Consider the following 22,697-nt stretch of genomic DNA (forward strand, 5'->3'; position numbering starts at 1 on the left):
CCACCGGGAGGGTCCACCTGCCCCGGAGGGACCTATGGGCTGTGTGTGGAGAGGGACCAGCCCCTTAGTGGGCTAGGCGCCTCCCCCCTAGGGCCCATGCGCCTAGGGTTTAGGGGGAACCCTAAAGGGGGGCGCCCCCTTGCCTTGGGGGGCAAGGCAACCCCCCTGGCCGCCGCCCCCTCCTCAGATTGGATCTGAGGGGGACGGTCCCCTCTTCCTTGCCCCTATATATATGTGGGGGGTGGGAGGGCAGCCGCACCCAAGTTCTGGCGCAGCCCTCCCTCTCTCCCATGTCCTCCTCCTCTCCCGCGGTGCTTGGCGAAGCCCTGCAGGATTGCCACACTCCTCCTTCACCACCACGCTGTCGTGCTGCTGCTGGATGGAGTCTTCCCCAACCTCTCCTTCTCCCCTTGCTGGATCAAGGCGTGGGAGACGTCACCGGGCTGCACGTGTGTTGAACGCGGAGGCGCCGTTGTTCGGCGCTTAGATCGGAATCAACCGCGATCTGAATCGCTACGAGTACGACTCCTTCATCCGCGTTCTTGCAACGCTTCCGCTTAGCGATCTACAAGGGTATGTAGATGCACTCCCCTTCCCCTCGTTGCTAGATTACTCCATAGATTGATCTTGGTGATGCGTAGAAAATTTTAAATTTCTAGTACGATCCCCAACATGCTATTTGTTTTCTAAAACAAATTTCACTAATAAGATAAATCGATTGATTTAGATAAGTTAGGAAAGTTAGATTAAAATGTATTATTTGTTTCCTGAAAATCTGTTATTTGTTTCCTAAGACAAATTGAACCAATAAAAGGAATCGATTGATTTGCATAATTTAAGAAAGTTAGATTAAAATGTATTATTTGTTTCCTGAAAATTTGTTATTTGTTTCCTAAGACAAATTGAACCAATAAAAGGGATCGATTGATTTGCATAATTTAAGGAAGTTAGATTAAAATGTATTATTTGTTTCCTAAGACAAATTGAACCAATAAAAGGAATCGTTTGATTTGCATAATTTAAGGAAGTTAGATTCGTGATTGTTATACGTTAGGAAAGTTCTGGTTGTAATGAAGAGTGGAGAGAAAAATAAACCGATGGACCAGGGTGGGAGGGGGTGGTGGGAGGAGAGACGAAAAAACTAGCAAAAATAAACCGCGGACCAGGGTGGGAGGGGGTGGTGGGAGGAGAGACGAAAAAAAAACCAACGGAAATAAACCGCGGAGACGATTCACCAACTCGTCCATTAGGAATAGAGATTATCAAAAATGTTTTTATATTATGAGACAGAGGGAGTACAAAATTATACTACTATTAAGGATAAGACATTTATTTTGGGACGAAGGAAGTATTGCAAAAGAACCCAGATACCTCAAATTGCACTATGGTTCGGAGTCGGTAGCCTCCTCACACTAAAAAAGAGAAATTCCACCAACTCGTTTGTACTTCAATGTGACTTTTTGGATAAAGTATGGTGAAATGCATTTTGGCAACAACATTATGCATATCAAGTTTCGATCACATATGAGATCGGCAATCTGGCTCCACTTCAATGTCAGCCATGTAAGGACATGTTCGGTTAGTTTTACGAAGCAAAACATAATAGTAGAATGGTTCCACATAGGTTGGTCAAAGGAACAAGGCAAGTTAGGATGGAATGAGGTGATTCCTCATTGGCGATATTCATGCGCGGAAAGATCGAATTGGTCGATTAGAGGAGATGGATAGAAAACTACATTTTTTCTTTTGCTTAACTTTCAAATTTTAGGGTGAAGTGCGGATACAAAAGCTCTCTAAATGTGCAATATACGATGAGAACAACCTATATGGCAAGCAAGCTAATACACTAGGTAAGTAAGAGCAATAAGATAGCTAGCAAGCAAACACAAGTAAATATGTGAAAACGAGTTAACCACACATGTTGAAAACACAGATGTATCCCCAAGTTCACTCTTGGAAGGTGCCTTGAAGAGGTGTAAAAGTCTAAGCTCCAGAATGCCACAAAGTGTCTCATACCTAGTCTTCGTTTGAGACAGCCCCAATGGATGAGCCTAAAATCACTTATGGTTGGTCTTGAAGGCGATCATTGTATATTTACAAACTTCTCGGAGCACACCACACAATAGAAGCTTCCAATCCTTGACTCCTACCGCCCAGGAGTTTCAAATCTCCAAGAGGAACAAGTTTGGTGATGAACAAGTATGAGGATCACGAATTGGTTTGGTGGAAGTTTAGATCGAATGGTTCTCTTCATTCCTAAAAATTTGGTGGAGTTTGAGTGGAGGGATGAAGCGACCTTTGGGGGTTTAGCAATAGTGGAGAAGCTCATATGGAGGATTAGAGTGGAGGAAGAAGAAGGGTGTGTGTTTATACCCCCTAGCCCCTTGTAACTGTTGCAACACTGTGGGCCCGGGGGACCCTGAATAAAGGTCCTGGAGACCCGGAATCACCCGAAAGCCAAACCACCACCATGGGGAACCGGGTTATCTTGAGAGGTTACACCTCTACCCTAGGATTCTGACACGTCCAACCGTGGGTGGAGGGGACGAGAGCCCGAGGTATCCAGAGAGTTTATTTTGGACAAGGATCTCAACAGTTGTCTTCTCGGGCTAGGGTTTTAACCCAAAACTCATTAGGCAAATAGGATGGCTTAATGTATAAGTTTTGCATGATACCAAATTTTGTCGAGTGTCGAAGGTATCCATAGAGTTCTCTTTGGACCCCGGGGAGCCTACCCCTGGACCCGAGGATCCTAGTAGATGTCTTATCTGGATAGGGTTTTAACCCAAAATTCCTTAGGCACGTAAAATGGCTTAGTGTATGAGTTTTTCAATATATCCAAACTTGCTCGAACACCTTAACTTAAACTTGATCATATGTCGAGCCGGTCTAGGTTAAGCCTGATCCCGACCAAAAGCCCGAAAATATGCATTTTCTCAAATCCGAACTCGGCACAAATACAAGACCGAAGCCCAAAAACTCAGCATGTTGTTTACCAGTGTTGTTATGTGTAAGCCCGATCCAAAAAGTGCAAAACAAAAGCCCGAGCCCGGACACGAATATACTTTGCAAAACAAAGTCCGAGCCCCACCTGAGAGGCAAGGGTTTTTTGGTCCGGGCTCGGGGCACGGGCTCGGGCTTTTGTTTCGCCTCGATCCAATCTAACATCGGTTCCCAAGATGATTTCGCTAAGGGTTGATCTGGACATCGGCCCTAGGTTATGTTGGCAGGCCTGATTTATCTGGCCACCGCTCCGAATCATCGGATCCTGACTCCATGTTCGGTCCGATGAGATAGCTTTTGTTCCAAGAGAGGCGTGACATCGGTGTTTGGGTGGGGATTATCCTCTATTCTCCGGAGACGGGGCCACCTACATCGCCAGGCCGCACAGCCTGGCCAACACCGTCTCTTGGCAAATCCACCGCGAGCAATGTCAACAACGTGTCCGACAAGCGGAGACAGAAGACATGTTCGTGGAGGTCGACGTGGCGATGGAGGAATTTGACTGGGCATCGACGACAACGTCGCCTACTCCGCGTCGGCACACACGCCATCTCCGCCAACACCAAGGAAAAGTAGACCATGAGAGTCCGCGGCTACTTGGGTCCTAGGAAGGCGTTCGCCACTGCCTTGCCGGCATACACAAACGGTGTCTTGCCCGCTTCGCGGGGGCGCAGGCCACGGTGCCCCCCCCCCCCCAAAAAAACAATCCTGATATGTGCTTTACGGAAACGGAGGCTACTGCCCTTCCGCTGATGCATATCCCCACGGGGCTCACGATAGTCCGATGGGTGGGTTGTCGGACATGGGGAATACATGTCGTGGAAATGGGGCTCCGTTGCGGCCGGCGATAGAACTAGGTAAGAATAGCCTACCCTAGTCCGCTATAATCTAGTTGAAATATGTCCAAAATGTGTAAATATTCTGTCCGGTTTATATGAAAATCACCCATTTTGCATGTAATTTGTCTTGTTAGTTGAAATCCGGTTTAAAATGTATGCGGTACATTGGATGGCCGGCTCCTACATCAGTGTTCGCGGAGTGGTCCCTCGGGTCCGCGGACGGATGCGGTGTCCGATTTCGGGGTCAGTGTTGGAGATGCCTAACTCCTCTCTCAAGTGGTGACGGTGGTGAGAGGCACCCAAGAATAGAGACAACTTCAATGAATATAGGGCAAAGTGAAAGTAGCACTTTGCGGAAACAAATCTGTTTCCGGTGTAAGAGTAGTAAATTAAATGCCTATAATAGCAACTATTTATATATCATACATACACTAGACATTTGTTATTATTTTTTCAGACAAATTATTGTATCTTTGATCTGACAACTTTTTTTTGAGAGAGAGAATTGTTCTGTCAACTATTGATTCTACTAAACTTTTGGTACCTTAGCGGTTTGTATCGGCTTTGTGTCTACGTCTAAATCGGATCACCATTACATGTCCACCGAGTCACTATTTTCCTACAGGAATTCCATGGTTCTGTATATAATAAGAAGAAAAATGTCAAAATATAACACTCTATTACAAAAAGGTAAAAATGACATTCCATGTTATATATTCAATTTAAGGGAACGTTTAAATCAAATACCATAAGTACTACTAGTTTTCTAATAGTTCATAAAAAGAAACACACAAACCCAATAGTCCCAATTTACTTCTTTAGAGAAATGGTGGCGTGCCTTTTGAAATTCTTTTGATTTCTACTTTTATTTTTGGTTGCCGTCTTTAAACATTTTTTACCTTTTTCTTTTTCTGAATATTTATTTTGAAGGAAAAATTATGATCTATTCATTTTCAATCATGGTAGTACAATGAACACCCGAAATAATAAAAATTACATCCAGATCCGTAGACCACCTAGTGACGACTACCAGCACTGAAGCGAGCCAAAGGCACGCCACCTTTATCGCCTCCCTCATTGGAGCCAGGGAAACCTTTGATGTTTCAGTTTTATGGAATTTCATCAAGAGGGTTGGTGTTTTGGCCTTTACGCACGCACCTCATCGAGCAAGGCATTTGAAGTTGGTAAAACTACATGGTTAAGGAGTCGATGAACCAAATCATTTCATGATGTTTTGATCGCTTTAAAGTTTTCCCCTCTGCCTAGGCATAGCTTCATGTTTGTAGGGTTTTGCTCTTGCCGGCGTGATTATATATGCATGTGCGTTAGTGTTGGCTGTAGGTCGGGCATTTGCTTGTTATTTTTGTATCCCCTTAATGCTTCACTTTGAGTCAATAAAATATACCAGTAACTCTGTCTCATAATACGTATAAGACGTTTTTGTAGGTTACCTTTTATTGGAAACAAAAGGAGGTGATGAACCAAAATTATACTCAACCATTAGTTGAGGGACCAAAAGTTCACTTATAGGAGCTGCATCTCGTACTCTGATTACAAATTGCATGAAAATCCTACTATATGGAGTAGTTCATGAATGTATTATTTGGGGTAATAGTAATCAAACAGGTTCGTTATCAACCAGAGGTAATCCCTGTCTTAATGCTATATAATCCAGGTTCAGCAAATTTCAGAGAGTCCACAGACTGAGCTTAATGCTATATAAAGCATTTAACAAGCAGGATTTGACCCGGTTGGCTGCAGCGTGGACAACTGTTAAACTTCACTCTGTACCACAAGAATGTAAACAGATGTACTGTACTTCTGATAGTGATACCTCGTACAAGGTTGCTTAGAGCGTAAACAGCAGAAGAATGTCGGGCGACTGTCGGGGTACAGTTCGCCGGCTATAACGTTAGTTACAGCAAAGAGCAACAGCATGCTGTCATTTTGTAACAAAAAGAATAGACTAGACACACACAATCAATCAAGTGCTCAGTCAATTAGTTGCTTAAGAAAGTTCAGCAGAATGGCTCTTCCATAGATTTTTGGCATGTAGGGCTCTTCCATAGATTTTTGGCGTGTGCACATTTTTCTTCTGATGAGGCGGCTTGCTTGATCTCATCAGGATGGGCAGCCTATTTCCTTGTCATGGGACCATCCCAACTCTTCCAAAAATGCTAATAATACGCCATTTGACCAACCAAAACCAGTCTGCAGAATGATATCCAACGACCTCAAGTTAGAATTTCAGATGGTAGTTGGAGGAGGAGATACTCTGTATTTGTGGTTATGAGGAAACAAGGCTGGCAAAATTAAAACCTTGGTAGTATTTGTGGTTTCGAGAAAACAAGACTAGCAAAATTAGAGCCTTGGCAATTAGAGCTTACAACAAACTATGGACGAATAAATTGTGTAAGGTTCACCATTTATCAAGTACAAACATGCTTTATCATATTGTGAACACAAACGAAGGGCTTTTACTTTCCTTCCTAACATACAAGTCCATACCTGTGGTTTGTATTCACCGCCTCCTCCGGATTTTCCACAGGCCTCGACGTCGTACTTCTCATGCATTGCGCCGCTTGATTTGTAGGCTGCATAGTTTGTTCTCACCCACCTCGTGGCGATGTCCTCAGCAAATTCTTTTGCTTCTGTTGAACCAGAGTTCAGCAATCCCTCAGCTATCAGATGCTGCAATGGTGCCCATCCATTTGGAAAATCCCTGTTTAATTACCAGAATAACAGTTTTAAAGAAGGGACGCCAAATAATTTCCTGTGCCAGGTAGAGTTTTACGATCTCTAATAAACCATTTCAGGAAACTAACCATTGTTGCCCTGTATTGGATACTGAAGTTGCTATTCCTGCAGGACAGACCAACCCTGATGCTTGGAGGCTTCTCATGACTCTCACTGATTTTGCTTCATCCAGAAATGGCCCCAAACCTGGTTAAGTCCAGACAACCATAATCAGTGGCGAGCAACAAAAGGGTGAATGTTCAGAGAGTTCCGTAATCGCTGTTATTATTATTTTTAGGGAAACATGCTGCTAGATATTATACTTTTCGATACTTCCTGGCTGTCACTGCACCATTAGGTATGAGAAAATAAACACAGGGAGACAGGGAACATACAGTACGCACCTGAATTATGTGCATTTAACCACAAGGGTACGAAGTTAGAAGCAAAGATGTTGCGGTTTTGTGACTTCAATTCCCACTTGTAGGGTCCCTGGACAATAGTAATAATGTATCAAGTTAATACAACCAGAAAAAAGTCACCACAGTCGGACATGATTATAGGAGATCAAGCTGATTTACTCTACGAGCTCACCTGGCAATTTCCATCAGTGGGAAGCCAGTAGTCAAGCCACTGTTCCATCTCAGAATTCCACAAAAGAGACTCGATTGCCGTATGGCGTGCTTTTGAAGCCTGTGAGAAAAGTTCTGCAGTTGCCTTCTCTCCAATGAGTTTGGCAAAGACCGCTATGTCCCGTTCCATCTGTATTGTGAATTAAGGTAAGGATCATTTAACACTCGTAACAGCTAAGAACTTCTTGCCCAATAAGCATCTTCCAAGCTAAGGTGTAGCAGAGTAAAGTAAAATACGACGTTGAACCGAATGATACATGCTAAATATTGATTATAATAATTAGGTCCATACCTTACCTTGCATATGAATGTGTTCAAGTCCACAGGTATAACAAATGTTGTTACCAAGGTTGTCATGTCAGTTGAATTGCTGCACAAGTGAATGAAACCATCATTATAAACAGCACGTGGTACACATTATGATTTTGATCCCACTGGAGCTCTTTTGGCACCACATCACTTAATCAACAGAAGATTCAGCATTCGTTTTATTGGTAATTCACGAGTTACAGAACATCCAACCTCATCCATCGAGAGCTAAAATCCCATCCTGATTCAGCCGCTGAAGCAATCTGGTGGTACAATTTTTCCTTGGCAGCCGTAGAATTAAGCTTTGAGGCCAGTTCCTCATCCTGAAAACAGCAGAGACTGCATATTGAGTTTATCTTTGACATGGCAAAACTTTCACTGCGACCAGCATAGTTAACAACACAATAATAACCAAAGTAAAAGACTTTACAATTGTTGCACTTTCTGGTCTAGGTTTGTTCCACATGGCCTGGTAACGACTCAAATTATGCAGCCGTCCATGATTGTCCATTATTTCCACGTTGTGAAGCTCTGCGTAAAAACCATTGTACAGGGGAACTGAATTTTAACCATGTGAGGTTGTAAAAGGGGATGCTAAAATATGGGTTTTATGCCTGCTACCTGATACCCAGAAGCTATGCTCTTTCAGCAAAGAGGGGAATGCTCTCCTCACAAGGCCCAAATCACCTGTTGCCGTGTATAATTCCAAAACCATCGAGCTCAAAAGTGGTGGTTGGCTGCAAAGTGAAAGCATATATCAGGTGACCAACATATAGCCACATGAATGCATTATAAGTTTTTTTGTACTTCATTTGGAAGATGACCCCAAAACTATTTTATTATTTTGACAAGAGAAGATGACACCAGTAATAAATATAATGTTACAATAAAGTTACGAACTTTCTCAGGTAGAGAAGACAATGTGAACTTTCCTAGCAGGTGATGAGTGATATGGCAGAAATAAGAGTGAACTGCACTTAATTTGGACCGGGTAGACTGTCACTTTGCACTAGTTTTTGCAAAAGTTTCCACTGGCTCAGTTGAGTTGGATACAATAATATTGCACTTCGCGCAAGTATCTTCAAAAAACACACATAATTTTTCTATTTCTTATTTTAAAATTGTGATTATACATTAGCATTATGTGGTGAAGTACACACCTATAAATTTTGGTTGAAAAATATGATCACTTGCAATCTAAAAATAGCAAGTATACGATCTTTTTCAGATGTGTGTTTTATTTACAAAAACTTTATAGGCATATAGTTCAACACATAATACACTGCACTTTTCAGGTTTTATATGTATGTTTTTTACGAGGCATGATACATGATACTCCCTCCATTCCATAATGTGGTGCCTATAGTTTTTTTTCAAAAGTCAAACTTTCCAAACTCTGACCATATTTATAGAAAAAATCATGTACATTTATAACATCAGATGCGCATCAATGGACACGTTATGAACTATATTTTCATATTCTGTATGCTTGGTATTGTAGACATAGACTGTTTTCCCTACATAAACCCAGTCAAAGTTTTGCTAGTTTTGACTTTTCAGAAAATATATATGCTAGAGGGAGTACGAAGTGCAATATTATGATAAAAAAGGTCAAAAACCCTCATGCAAAAAATACAAAAAAAATCTCTGCGTTGTACATGCATGCAAATCAAACAGTGGGAGGGGAGATGGAGTTGTCACCTTCGATTAGTGTAGTAGGATCTGGCACCGTTGAGAACGAACCCATATTCCTCCACGAGGTACACAAGATTGAGCACGATGTCCTTTGCCGTGTCGTACATTTTGCTCACCAGCAAGCCCCTGCATGCATGCATCAACCCAAGCAGAAATCAAGCATCTACTACACCATCCTGTCCTTTTTTTCGTGTGTGTGTGTGGGAATATACTACACACACTACCCTGTCGGTGTACCGGGACAACAGCACGAACCAGCTACTGCAATTTCCTCTAGAATGAACAAGGACGGACGGATCAACCTCAGTGGATCCTCGATTGGGACAAATTTAATGGAGCCAGCGGTCCCCGGCCGGCCCTGCGCCGGTCAGCGAAGCACCACGTCCCATCCCATATAAAAAATCAGCCGCCCACAGTATATGCTTCCATAGATTACGTGACAAAGGTGAAGAGACAAGTGAGCTAGGGGAACTCCACCACGTAAGCCCGAAACAGTCCAAAGGGCAACCTAACTAGCTACTTCTAGTAGTAGCTGACAAGTGGAAGAACACGTGAAGCTACGTTGAGAGGTTCATGAACGACCAATAATGGAGGGGCCGAGAGGAATACGAGGTGTAGGAGAGGAGTAGGTACGGACCTGACGACCCAGTACGAGTCCCAGTAGTAGACCTCCCGGAACCTGGAGCCCGGCACGACGACCCTGCCGGGCAGCGGCAGCAGGGTGTGCCGGTCGGGCCGCGCCGCGACGGACGGCGCCACCCGCCGCGCCAGGTCCTTCCACAGCGCGTGCACCTTCAGCGCCCACGCCCGCGCCTCGCCGCTCGCGACCCTCGGCAGGAACCCGCGCGGCTCGGCCTCGAAGTCCGGCGGGTCGGCCTCCACCAGGTCGGACCCCGCCGTCGCGAAGTACCGGGCCAGGAACGCCTTCATCTCCCCGCGCGTGGTCACCGTCGCGAGCGCGGCCTCCGCGGCGGCCCGGTCGGCGCCGGGCGCGAGCGGCAGGTCGACGTAGAGCTTGGGGTCGAAGTCGCGCGGCCCCAGCGCGCGCAGCGCCTCCGACTGCACGCGCTGCAGCAGCGCGAGCAGCGCGCGGGCGCCCTCGTCGCGATCGCCGTCGCCGGCGGCGGCGGCGTGGGCGGGCTCCATCTGCGCTGCGCGGAGCAGGGAGGCGAGGAGGAGAACGGGCAGTAGTAGAAGATGGCGCGGAGGCGGGGCCATTCGATGAAGATGAAGAGAGGGTTTTCTGTTCTGTTGCGGGATTTGCGGGGGCGTGACGTCCTTGCGGGAACGGGAAACGGTGTCCCGTTGAGACGGTTCCGCTTCCGTACGGCGGCGAGAGGGGCGACGGGGGCGCGGCGGACTCTTCCTCTCCCCTCCCGCGGTTGGCTGATGGAAAGCGGAAAGGATTATTTTGCTGGGGGTTTGGGCTTCGCGACGCGTGGGTTTTTATTCGGAACGGGGGGGAGGGTGGAGGCGCCTGCCGACCTGGGCCGGCCGTTGGGATCGATGCCCTGTGAACGAACTTGTCGCATGTGTAGCGGTTAGGCTTCTCTTTCGTTTTTCGTTGGTGGCGCGCTGGCCTCCACGTCAGTCGACGGTGGCGGTGGCGGTGGCGGATACCATCGCGGCGGCAGGGGAGGGGGACGCGCGCCACCCACCATGGACGGACGGAGGACATATCATACGCTGGTCAGTGGTGACGGCGCCTGCTTTGCGTAGTTGGACGTGATTAGACGGACTTATCACGTCAGTTTTTCTTTACACACAGTACAATCATACAATCACACATGTTTACAGGAACGCACATACACTCACACGCAGCCATGTAACATACACCTTGCACAATATATTGAGATTAACAAAGTCATTACACGCACCTCGTAGGCGATGAAAACATGCAATATATGTAGATTCGAGTAGTACGATGAGTCGATGATGAAGATGAATTGCAGCAATATAGTATGTTTACCTAGATATCAATCATATCTATATGAGATCGGTCTTTATTTTTCCTTCTTCAAATGATACACATTGTTTTTTTTAAAAGATGAATTACTAGACGCTCTCCTAAGTTTGTATGGTTTCTTATTTCTTTTAGCTTTTCTATAATCAGTGCTCATTCCGTTTGGAGTACTTTTGGAGGATTTTTCATGATTTTTATCCATGGTATTTTTTAGGGACGGGGCTTGCTTCCCTTCTCCGTCATTTCTTTTCTGGCCAAAAAACGGCAATGACCCCCTATTTTTGTATTTTTCCTTTCCCTCGGGTAATACCCGTAATTGATTCCTTTTTTTTTGCGGGAACCCGTGATTGATTCCGGATGAGAAAGGCTTGCAAAAAGAAATTCTACATGGAAAATGTCCGCCAATCCCACTATTTTGCGCTCCAATGTAAATAAAGCAAGGACGTCCATAAAGTAGAGGTATGCTAAATCACAGGTAGAAGAAAACTTGCAATCTAGAGGCTGACTGCGTCGAATGAATTAATTACAGGCAAAAAGTAAACTCTGCAACTATAGCGGACTGGGGCTTTAGTGTCCCCTATGGCTTCTTCAAGCACTGACCCCATGGAACCATGAACACGCCAATGGATCTCAAGAACCAAAAGTAAGAAATTTAAATCTTATTCTTCATGATCTCTTCTCGTTGTTCTTATCCATCTTGTTGAACTGGTTGCTTTTCCTTTTTATTGCGAGAAAACTTCCATTCTATTCATCTTCAATCATGGAATAGAACGAACACCAGAAATAATAAAATTACATTCAGATCCGTATACCTCCTACCGATGACTACAAGCACCGAAGCGAGTCGAAGGTGCGCTGCCGTCATCGCCCCTCCCTCGCCGGTGACGGGCAAAACTTTCTGTAGTAGACAGTCAGGAAGTCGTCGTGCTACGGCCCTATAAGACCATGGCAGCAGAACAACAATCGTCGCTGATGAAGAGTAGCGTAGATCGGAAGGATCCAACCTGAAAACACACCAACGTAGACGAACAACGATCATATCCGAGCAAATCCACGAAGACAGATCGACCGAAGACACACCTCCATATGCCGACCGACAATGCTACACACCACCGGAATGGGGGCTAGGCGAGAAGAATCTTAGTCCATCTTCAGGGACCCGCGGCCGTCTCGTCTTGAGCAGGATACAAACTCTAACAAAACTCGAAGGAACATCTAAAACAAAAGCCCTCCCGTCGGCAAGGGCCGGATTCCACCACGCCGGCATGGCCCTAAGGCCACCGGGGATGAGGCAGACCGCTGGCGGTGCCGGCAGGAGGCACAAATTGCTTTACTTAGGAGATAAAGAAACGGTGGATTAGTACGTAACTAGTTGCTTTTCCCTAGTGACAAACAAATCAAAGACTCCGATCATGATTGTTTAAGATCTATTCAAATCCGATCAATTGTAGAACCATGTAGACACACTAGGAATAGCAGTTGTGCACAACTTAGTTTGTCAGGTGATTCATGTTACTTCGCCCTTATGTACAAGAATCTGGTATTTATTCGAGGCGTATGGTATGTCATACAATTAGATGTCTAATTGTTGTTTATCTCTAATCTATATTAGTGTCACAAAATTAGCATCATGTTCTTTTCCAGTTGATTTAGATTTTGACAGTTGTAGAATAATCTAGTTTACACATAGTATTCCAGTAGTGCGGCCATGTACACATGACATGTAGTATGATTATTAGGATTAAAGGGTTACACTACAAATTTACAACATCATTTGATTACTTGTGGCATGGGCGACTACAAGGTAACCTGTTTGTGAACCTTGTTTCATAAATCTAAGTGTCAAGCATATGCATATAAACTAATGTGAATACTGATTCATATAGGATTTACATGAACCTACACCTGGAAATGCAACAAATTATATTAATAAAGAGGGTCCCAAAGCTTGGCCTGTAACTTTTAACTAAAGGGGAAGCTTACGTCCTTTTATAACAACTATGCAAAAGCCATTGGTTTTAGCATCCGGAGAGGGAGTCAACATAAAGTAGAGATTTCTCATGTAATACAACAACTGACATTTACATGCTCTCATGAAGGTATGGGCTACTTGTATTTTGTTTCGTTATATTACATTTGGATTCACTAAGATACTTGTTTTAATTGACATGCTTTCGTGCAGAAGATGAGAGAGATAATTCTTTGAATTACAGTAGGCCTGAAGAACAATGTGGTTATGAAGCCCGTATGAAGATAAGTCTAAAATATGAATTATATTATGTGTACGAATTTGAGACTGCACATAACCATAATATTGCTATCGGAGACACGGCCATAGAGCATCTCCAGCCGTGTCCCCAACAGTCCCCCTAGACGATTTTTCCGCGCCGGTGCCGAAAAATCGGTCCCGTCGCGTCCCTAGGAGCCCGTTTTTCACCGGTTTGGGCCGAAACTGGTGCCAGTGGATTCAGATCGAACCCGGCGCGCTGGGGGGCGCCCGGGGACGCCGGGGCGAGCGATTTTGGCACGGATGAGGATGGGCCCGCCGAGTCAGCTAGAGGCCGCTTCGTCGTCCTCATCGCTGATACGTCTCCAATGCATATATAATTTTTTATTGCTCCATGCTATATTATCTACTGTTTTGGATATTATTGGGCTTTATTTTCCATTTTTATATTATTTTTGGGACTAACCTATTAACCGGAGGCCCAACCCAGATTTGCTGTTTTTTTGCCTATTTTAGGGTTTCGAAAAAAAAAAATCAAACGGAGTCCAAACGGAATGAAACCTTCGGGAACGTGATTTTCTCGCCGAACATGATCCAGGAGACTTGGACCCTACGTCAAGAAACAAAGGAGGAGGCCACGAGGTAGGGGGGCGCGCCTACCCCCTCCCCCCAAGCGCGTCCTCCACCCTCGTGGGCCCCCTATTGCTCCACCGACGTACTCCCTCCTATATATACCTACGTACCCCAAACGATCAGATACGGAGCCAAAACCCTAATTCCATCGCCGTAACTGAAGGAAATATGCCCTAGAGGCAATAATAAAGTTATTATTTATTTTCTTATATCATGATAAATGTTTATTATTCATGCTAGAATTGTATTAACCGGAAACATAATACATGTGTGAATACATAGACAAACAAAGTGTCATTAGTATGCCTCTACTTGACTAACTCATTAATCAAAGATGGTTATGTTTCCTAACCATGGACAAAGAGTTGTTATTTGATTAACAGGATCACATCATTAGGTGAATGATCTGATTGACATGACCCATTCCATTAGCTTAGCACCCGATTATTTAGTATGTTGCTATTGCTTTCTTCATGACTTATACATGTTCCTATGACTATGAGATTATGCAACTCCCGTTTACCGGAGGAACACTTTGTGTGCTACCAAACGTCACAACGTAACTGGGTGATTATAAAGGTGCTCTACAGGTGTCTCCAAAGGTACATGTTGGGTTGGCGTATTTCGAGATTAGGATTTGTCACTTTGATTGTCGGAGAGGTATCTCTGGGCCCTCTCGATAATGCACATCACATAAAGCCTTGCAAGCATTGCAACTAATGAGTTAGTTGTGAGATGATGTATTACGGAACGAGTAAAGAGACTTGCCGGTAACGAGATTGAACTAGGTATTGAGATACCGACGATCGAATCTCGGGCAAGTAACATACCGATGACAAAGGGAACAACGTATGTTGTTATGCGGTCTGACCGATAAAGATCTTCGTAGAATATGTAGGAGCCAATATGAGCATCCAGGTTCCGCTATTGGTTATTGACCGGAGACATGTCTTGGTCATGTCTACATTGTTCTCGAACCGTAGGGTCCGCACGCTTAAGGTTTCGATGACAGTTATATTATGAGTTTATGAGTTTTGATGTACCGAAGGAGTTCGGAGTCCCAGATGAGATCGGGGACATGACGAGGAGTCTCGAAATGGTCGAGACGTAAAGATCGATATATTGGACGACTATATTCGGACATCGTAAAGGTTCTGAGTGATTCGGGTATTTTTCGGAGTACCGGAGAGTTACGGGAATTCGCCGGGGAGTATATGGGCCTTATTGGGCCATACGGGAATAGAGGAGAGAGGCCAAAAGGAAGGAGGCCTGCGCCCCCCCCCCCTCTGGTCCGAATTGGACAAGGGGCGCAGCCCCCTTTTCCTTCTTCCTCTCCCCCTCTTTCCCCTTCTCCTACTCCAACAAGGAAGGAAGGAGTCCTACTCCCGGTGGGAGTAGGACTCCCCTTGCCGCGCCCCCTCCTAGGCCGGCCGCCCCCTCCCCCTTGCTCCTTTATATACGGGGGCAGGGGGCACCTCTAGACACACAAGTTGATCTTCGTGATCGTTCCTTAGCCGTGTGCGGTGCCCCCCTCCACCATATTCCATCTCGGTCATATTGTAGCGGTGCTTAGGCGAAGCCCTGCGACAGTAGAACATCAAGATCGTCACCACGCCGTCGTGCTGACGGAGCTCTTCCCCGACGCTTTGCTGGATCGGAGCTCGGGGATCGTCATCGAGCTGAACATGTGCCAAGAACTCGGAGGTGCCGGAGTAACGGTGCTTGGATCGGTCGAACCGTGAAGACGTACGACTACATCAACCACGTTGTGCTAAAGCTTCCGTTGTCGATCTACAAGGGTACGTAGATCACACTCTCCCCTCTCGTTGCTATGCATCACCATGATCTTGCGTGTGCGTAGGAAAATTTTGAAATTACTACGTTCCCCAACAGTGGCATCTGAGCCTAGGTTTTATGTGTTGATGTTATATGCACGAGTAGAACACAAGTGATTTGTGGGCGATATAAGTCATACTGCTTACCAACATGTCATACTTTGGTTCAGCGGTATTGTTGGACGAAGCGGCCCGGACCGACATTACGCGTACGCTTACGCGAGACCGGTTCTCCCGACGTGCTTTGCACAAAGGTGGCTAGCGGGTGACAGTTTCTCCAACTTTAGTTGAACCGAGTGTGGCTACGCCCGGTCCTTGTGAAGGTTAAAACATCACCAACTTGACAAACTATCGTTGTGGTTTTGATGCGTAGGTAAGATTGGTTCTTGCTTAAGCCCGTAGCAGCCACGTAAAACTTGCAACAACAAAGTAGAGGACGTCTAACTTGTTTTTGCAGGGCATGTTGTGATGTGATATGGTCAAGACATGATGCTAAATTTTATTGTATGAGATGATCATGTTTTGTAACCGAGTTATCGGCAACTGGCAGGAGCCATATGGTTGTCGCTTTATTGTATGCAATGCAATCGCGCTGTAATGCTTTACTTTATCACTAAGCGGTAGCGATAGTCGTGGAAGCATAAGATTGGCGAGACGACAACGATGCTACGATGGAGATCAAGGTGTCGCGCCGGTGACGATGGTGATCATGACGGTGCTTCGAAGATGGAGATCACAAGCACAAGATGATGGTGGCCATATCATATCACTTATATTGATTGCATGTGATGTTTATCTTTTATGCATCTTATCTTGCTTTGATTGACGGTAGCATTATAAGATGATCTCTCACTAATTATCAAGAAGTGTTCTCCCTGAGTATGCACCGTTGCGAAAGTTCTTCGTACTGAGACACCACGTGATGATCGGGTGTGATAGGCTCTACGTTCAAATACAATGGGTGCAAAACAGTTGCACACGCAGAATACTCAGATTATACTTGACGAGCCAAGCATATACAGATATGGCCTCGGAACACGGAGACCGAAAGGTCGAGCGTGAATCATATAGCAGATATGATCAACATAGCGATGTTCACCAATGAAACTACTCCATCTCACGTGATGATCGGACATGGTTTAGTTGATTTGGATCACGTAATCACTTAGAGGATTAGAGGGATGTCTATCTAAGTGGGAGTTCTTAAGTAATATGATTAATTGAACTTAAATTTATCATGAACTTAGTCCTGGTAGTATTTTGCAAATTATGTTGTAGATCAATAGCTCGCGTTGTTGCTTCCCTGTGTTTATTTTGATATGTTCCTAGAGAAAATTATGTTGAAAGATGTTAGTAGCAATGATGCGGATTGGATCCGTGATCTGAGGTTTATCCTCATTGCTGCATAGAAGAATTATGTCCTTGATGCACCGCTAGGTGACGGACCTATTGCAGGAGCAGATGCAGACGTTATGAACGTTTGGCTAGCTCAATATGATGACTACTTGATAGTTTAGTGCACCATGCTTAATGGCTTAGAATCGGGACTTCAAAGACGTTTTGAACGTCATGGAGCATATGAGATGTTCCAGGAGTTGAAGTTAATATTTCAAGCAAATACCCGAGTTGAGAGATATGAAGTCTCCAACAAGTTCTATAGCTAAAAGATGGAGGAGAATCACTCAACAAGTGAGCATGTGCTCAAATTGTCTGAGTACTACAATCGCTTGAATCAAGTGGGAGTTAATCTTCCAGATAAGATAGTGATTGACAGAATTCTCTAGTCACCATCACCAAGTTAGTAGAACTTCGTGATGAACTATGATATGCGAGGGATAACGGAAACGATTCCCAAGCTCTTCGTAATGCGGAAATTGACGAAGGTAGAAATCGAGAAAAACATCAAGTGTTGATGGTAGACAAGACCACTAGTTTCAAGAAAAGGGCAGAGGGAAGAAGGGGAACTTCAAGAAGAACAGCAAGCAAGTTGCTGCTCAAGTGAAGAAGCCCAAGTCTGGTCCTAAGCCTGAGACTAAGTGTTTCTACTGCAAAGGGACTGGTCACTGGAAGCGGAACTACCCCAAGTGATTGGCAGATAAGAAGGATGGCAAAGTGAACATAAGTATATTTGATATACATGTTATTGATGTGTACTTTACTAGTGTTTATAGCAACCCCTCAGTATTTGATACTAGTTCAGTTGCTAAGATTAGTAACTCGAAATGGGAGTTGCAGAATAAACAGAGACTAGTTAAGGGTGAAGTGATGATGTGTGTTGGAAGTGGTTCCAAGATTGATATGATCATCATCGCAGACTCCCTATACTTTCGAGATTAGTGTTGAACCTAAATAAGTGTTATTTGGTGTTTGCGTTGAGCATGAATATGATTTGATCATGTTTATTGCAATACGGTTATTCATTTAAGTTAGAGAACAATTGTTGTTCTGTTTACATGAATAAAACCTTCTATGGTCATACACACCAACGAAAATGGTTTGTTGGATCTCGGTTGTAGTGATACACATATTCATAATATTGAAGCCAAAAGATGCAAAGTTAATAATGATAGTGCAACTTATTTGTAGCACTGCTGTTTAGGTCATATTGGTGTAAAGCGCATGAAGAAACTCCATGCTAATGGGATTTTGGAATCACTTGATTATGAATCACTTGATGCTTGCGAACCATGCCTCATGGGCAAGATGACTAAGACTCCGTTCTTCGGAGCGAGCAACTTACTTATTGGAAATAATACATACTGATGTATGCAGTCCGATGAGTGTTAAAGCTCACGGCAAGTATCGTTATTTTCTGAACTTCACAGATGATTTGAGCAGATAAGGGTATATCTACTTGATGAGACATAAATCTGAAACATTTGAAAAGTTCAAAGAATTTCAGAGTGAAGTGGAAAATCATCGTGACAAGAAAATAAAGTTTCTATGATCTGATCGCGGAGACAAATATTTGAGTTACGAGTTTGGTATTCAATTAAAAACAATGTGGAATAGTTTCACAAACTCATGCCACATGGAACACCTCAGCATAATGGTGTGTCCGAACGTCATAACCGTACTTTATTGGATATAGTGCAATCTATGATGTCTCTTACCGATCTACCACTATCGTTTTGGGGTTACGCATTAGAGACAGCTGCATTCACGTTAAAAGGGCACCATCTAAATCTGTTGAGACGACACCGTATGAACTGTGGTTTGGCAAGAAACCAAAGTTGTCATTTCTTAAAGTGTGGGGTTGCAATGCTTATGTGAAAAAGTTTCATCCTGATAAGCTCAAACCCAAATCGGAAAAGTGTGTCTTCATAGGATACCCAAAAAGTTACTGTTGGGTATACCTTCTATCACAGATCCGAAGGCAAGACATTCGTTGCTAAGAATGGATCCTTTCTAGAGAAGGAGGTTCTCTCGAAAGAAGTGAGTGGGAGGAAAGTAGAACTTGATAAGGTAACTGTACCTTCTCCCTTATTGGAAAGTAGTTCATCACAGAAATCTGTTCCTGTGACTACTACACCAATTAGTGAGGAAGCTAATGATGATGATCATGTAACTTCAGATCAAGTTACTACCAAATCTCGTAGGTAAACCAGAGTGAGATCCGCACCAGAGTGGTACAGTAATCCTGTTCTGGAGGTCATGCTACTTGACCATGACGAACCTACGAACTATGAAGAAGCAATGGTGAGCCCAGATTCCGCAAAATGGCTTGAAGCCATGAAATCTAAGATGGGATCCATATATGAGAACAAAGTATGAACTTTGGTTGACTTGTGTAACATCCCCAGCATCACACTACAGTAATCTCTCATTAATGAAGGTCATGTCATCATGATCATCATGCCAAAATGCCCCTTGTCCAAAATCTGCTTCAAATTCAAATTCAAATTGCATGTCGAATATTTGCTTCTTCTTTCATGCAATTAAAATAGTTCATCCTATGGCAAATGATCCCTAGATATTTGTCATGTTGAATCCAACATCTTTGGAATTCCCAAATTGCCTGTGGAAATTAATTATTGTTCCAGCAGCATTTAAATATGCCATTCCCAATTTCCAAAATTCCTAGACAATTCCTCTTGCCTCCAAACTATTTGTGGCAATACTAAAAATGTGGAGGAATTTATGGGCCAAGTCCCATATTTTTCCTAAATCCCTTGGATGCAAAAAAAAACCTTTTCCTCTCTCTATTTTAATTTTAAGATGAAAAGAAGCCCCCCTCCTCGCTGGGCCTTGGCCCAGATGGCCAAGTGGCCCGAGCCATCTGGCCCACTCCAGCTGGCCAGCCCAGCCTCCCACGCTCCCCCGGTTGCCTTCCTGTTCGAGCGACCGCGGGCACGGTCGCCATCAAACCCCTCGCCGGCGATGCCCAACGAGAGGATAAGGCCTCCACCGCCCCGACGCCTCGGCCCCCTCGCCTCCCACTTGCCCTGCCTCCCCCCTCCACTCGTGCTAGTCCCTATCCCCTCGCACACTCGCTCCCCCTCCTCCAGATCTGCCTCGCCGACGTGCCCTGCACCGTCCGCCGTGCTGACCGCGGCCACCGCTGTCCCCGTCCCTCTCCGACGATTCCCCGAGCGCCGTCGTACCCCGCGAAGTCTTCCTCGACCACCGGACCAAGCCAGGAGCCCCACAGCGAGCGCGGCGACCTCTTCTTCTTCCTCTACTCCGACGAACGCCGGCGTCGAATTCGGCCACTTCGCGCCTTCCCCGAGCCCACTGAGCACATCTGTAGGCTCACTGTGAGCTACACTTCCCCCCTCTCTTTTTGCTTCCATACGCGCCCAGAGCGGCTGGGCCCGCCATGGCCGAGACGAGCTCCGTCGTTGAACTCATTGCAGTCGCCCTGATGCTCCTAGCGCCGCGCTAGCGCCACCACCGAGCTCCTGGAGCTCCTAGCTGCTCAACGCACCCCTCCGCCACCCTTGCCGTGCCCTGGACGCTCGAATCCGTCGACGTCCGAACTCCGGCGCCGCTCCGGTCAGCGCTGCCGTGGCTCTAGGCCATCCCAGCACTCGGGACCGCCGATGTTGGATGCGTGCGGCTCCCCTCGTTCGAACGCGCGTCACGGCGCTCGTTTTAACCACCCCGTAGGCTTTTCCCGATGCGCTCCCGATCTCCGCTGCCGCCTCCACTCGCCACCGGCGATACTCCGGTCGTCCCCGAGGCCGGTCGTCGTCACCATCGTGTGCGCGGCGCCGGGCCGCACCCTTAGGTCCAAGCCGCAGGTCCGAAGGCCCCCTGTAGCGCGGCTCCGGCCAACTCCGGCGAGGCGCCGCCGTTGCTTTGGTCGTCGGAGCCGCTCCGTCGCCGGCGACCGACGTGGCGCCGCGTGGCCCCCCCTGTTGACTCTGTTGACTCAGTCAACTGTGCCGACTGGGCAGGCCCCAACCGCTGACACGCGGGCCCCGCCGCTTATTCCTCTAACTAAACTATTTTAATAATTAAAACTAATTAGTTTAGTTAATTAGACACTGACAAGTGGGCCCAGTAGTTTTACTAACTAAATTTAGATTAGTTTAATCCCTGTTTAACCCACTGTCTATGACAGGTGGGTCCCCCATGTCAGTTTTGACCGGTCAGCCGTCCTGTTGACTGTTGACGTCACTATGACGTCATGCTGATGTCATATTTCTATTTTTGTTAATTTAGTTAATTTCAGAATATTGTTTAAACTTTAAAAATTCATAGAAATTAAACCGTAGCTCAGATGAAATTGTTTTCTATATGAAAGTTGCTCAGAAAAATCCAAGGAATCCGAATACGTGGTTCGTTCATCTGTCACATGCCCCTAGCATGCTGAACATGGAACTTTCCCCCTCTTTTCCTTGTCCGGAATCCACCTAACGTCGGGAATTCACCCTCGGATGTTTCCCCCCTTCGTCTGCAACGTGTAGTACCGCGTTAGAGCACGCTTAGCGCTACGTATCGTCATGTCATGCTTAGTGTTACCTCTGTTTGCTATGAATTTACTGTTTCTTCCCCCTCTTCTCTCCGGTAGACCCCGAGGCCACTGATGCCTCGGTGATCAACTACGTCGTCGACAACGACCCCTCCTTGCCAGAGCAACCAGGCAAGCCCCCCCTTTGATCATCCCGATATCGCCCATTCCTTTCTCTCATGCTTGCATTAGATTTTGCTACTGTTATTGTATGCTCCTATTCTGATGCATAGCCTGCTTTTGTATCTGCTGTTGTACCTTACGTGCTTATCCTAAACTGCTTAGTATAGGTTGGTTAGTGATCCATCAGTGACCCCCACCTTGTCCTTGTTGCCCCTCCTTCATCATTGAAGACCCGATCAACGGGATTGAAGACCAGGCCCCGGCACCGCACACCACTTTCCCCTTAGTTGCTCGACACTGCTGGTTACTATCGAGTGCCGACGGTGAGACCTCTACAACACTTCTGATGTTAACCCTGTAGTGTAGCTATTCGGTCGTGGTCATCGAGGGTGATTCCGCCTTAACCACTTCCGATATGACTATGTCGTGCAACTCCTCAAGTGTGAACCTCGGGGGTGGTTTCTCTTACATTCGCCTTGATGATTACATTGAGTGGAATTCATCGATGGTTATTCCTCGGGTTTTCCCCTTGATGTTTAGACACACAGTTACTATGATTACTATGACTTTACAATGAACCATGTTACTAAAGACGGGTCGACCCTGAGGGGTGCCCGCGCGAGCTTAATTGCAAGTGATGTGGAGTCGGGTTGACCTGGAGGGTGCCCGCGAGATAATTACGAGGCGTGGCCGGGCATTCCTAGCCCTTGCCGCAAGTCCTCGAGACGGGGCAACGGGGTCACATC

At 45.6% G+C, this 22,697-nt stretch overlaps 1 protein-coding gene across 1 annotated transcript; it reads right to left on the reverse strand.

Annotated features, from left to right (window-relative positions):
- Positions 1 to 5,546: 5,546 nt before the first annotated feature.
- On the reverse strand, positions 5,547 to 10,652 carry LOC123049002 (probable trehalase). Its single transcript, XM_044472016.1, has 11 exons — positions 9,852 to 10,652; positions 9,221 to 9,340; positions 8,141 to 8,256; positions 7,950 to 8,050; positions 7,733 to 7,842; positions 7,508 to 7,580; positions 7,173 to 7,340; positions 6,983 to 7,070; positions 6,668 to 6,785; positions 6,351 to 6,564; positions 5,547 to 6,053 (listed from the first exon to the last, which is right to left on the reverse strand). The coding sequence occupies exons 1-11, from the start codon at positions 10,430 to 10,432 to the stop codon at positions 5,964 to 5,966; spliced, it is 1,779 nt and encodes a 592-aa protein (XP_044327951.1). The 5' UTR covers positions 10,433 to 10,652; the 3' UTR covers positions 5,547 to 5,963.
- Between the last annotated feature and the right edge of the window lie 12,045 nt (positions 10,653 to 22,697).

This window comes from Triticum aestivum, chromosome 1A (genome assembly GCF_018294505.1).
Source record: "Triticum aestivum cultivar Chinese Spring chromosome 1A, IWGSC CS RefSeq v2.1, whole genome shotgun sequence".
NCBI classification, from domain to species: domain Eukaryota; kingdom Viridiplantae; phylum Streptophyta; class Magnoliopsida; order Poales; family Poaceae; genus Triticum; species Triticum aestivum.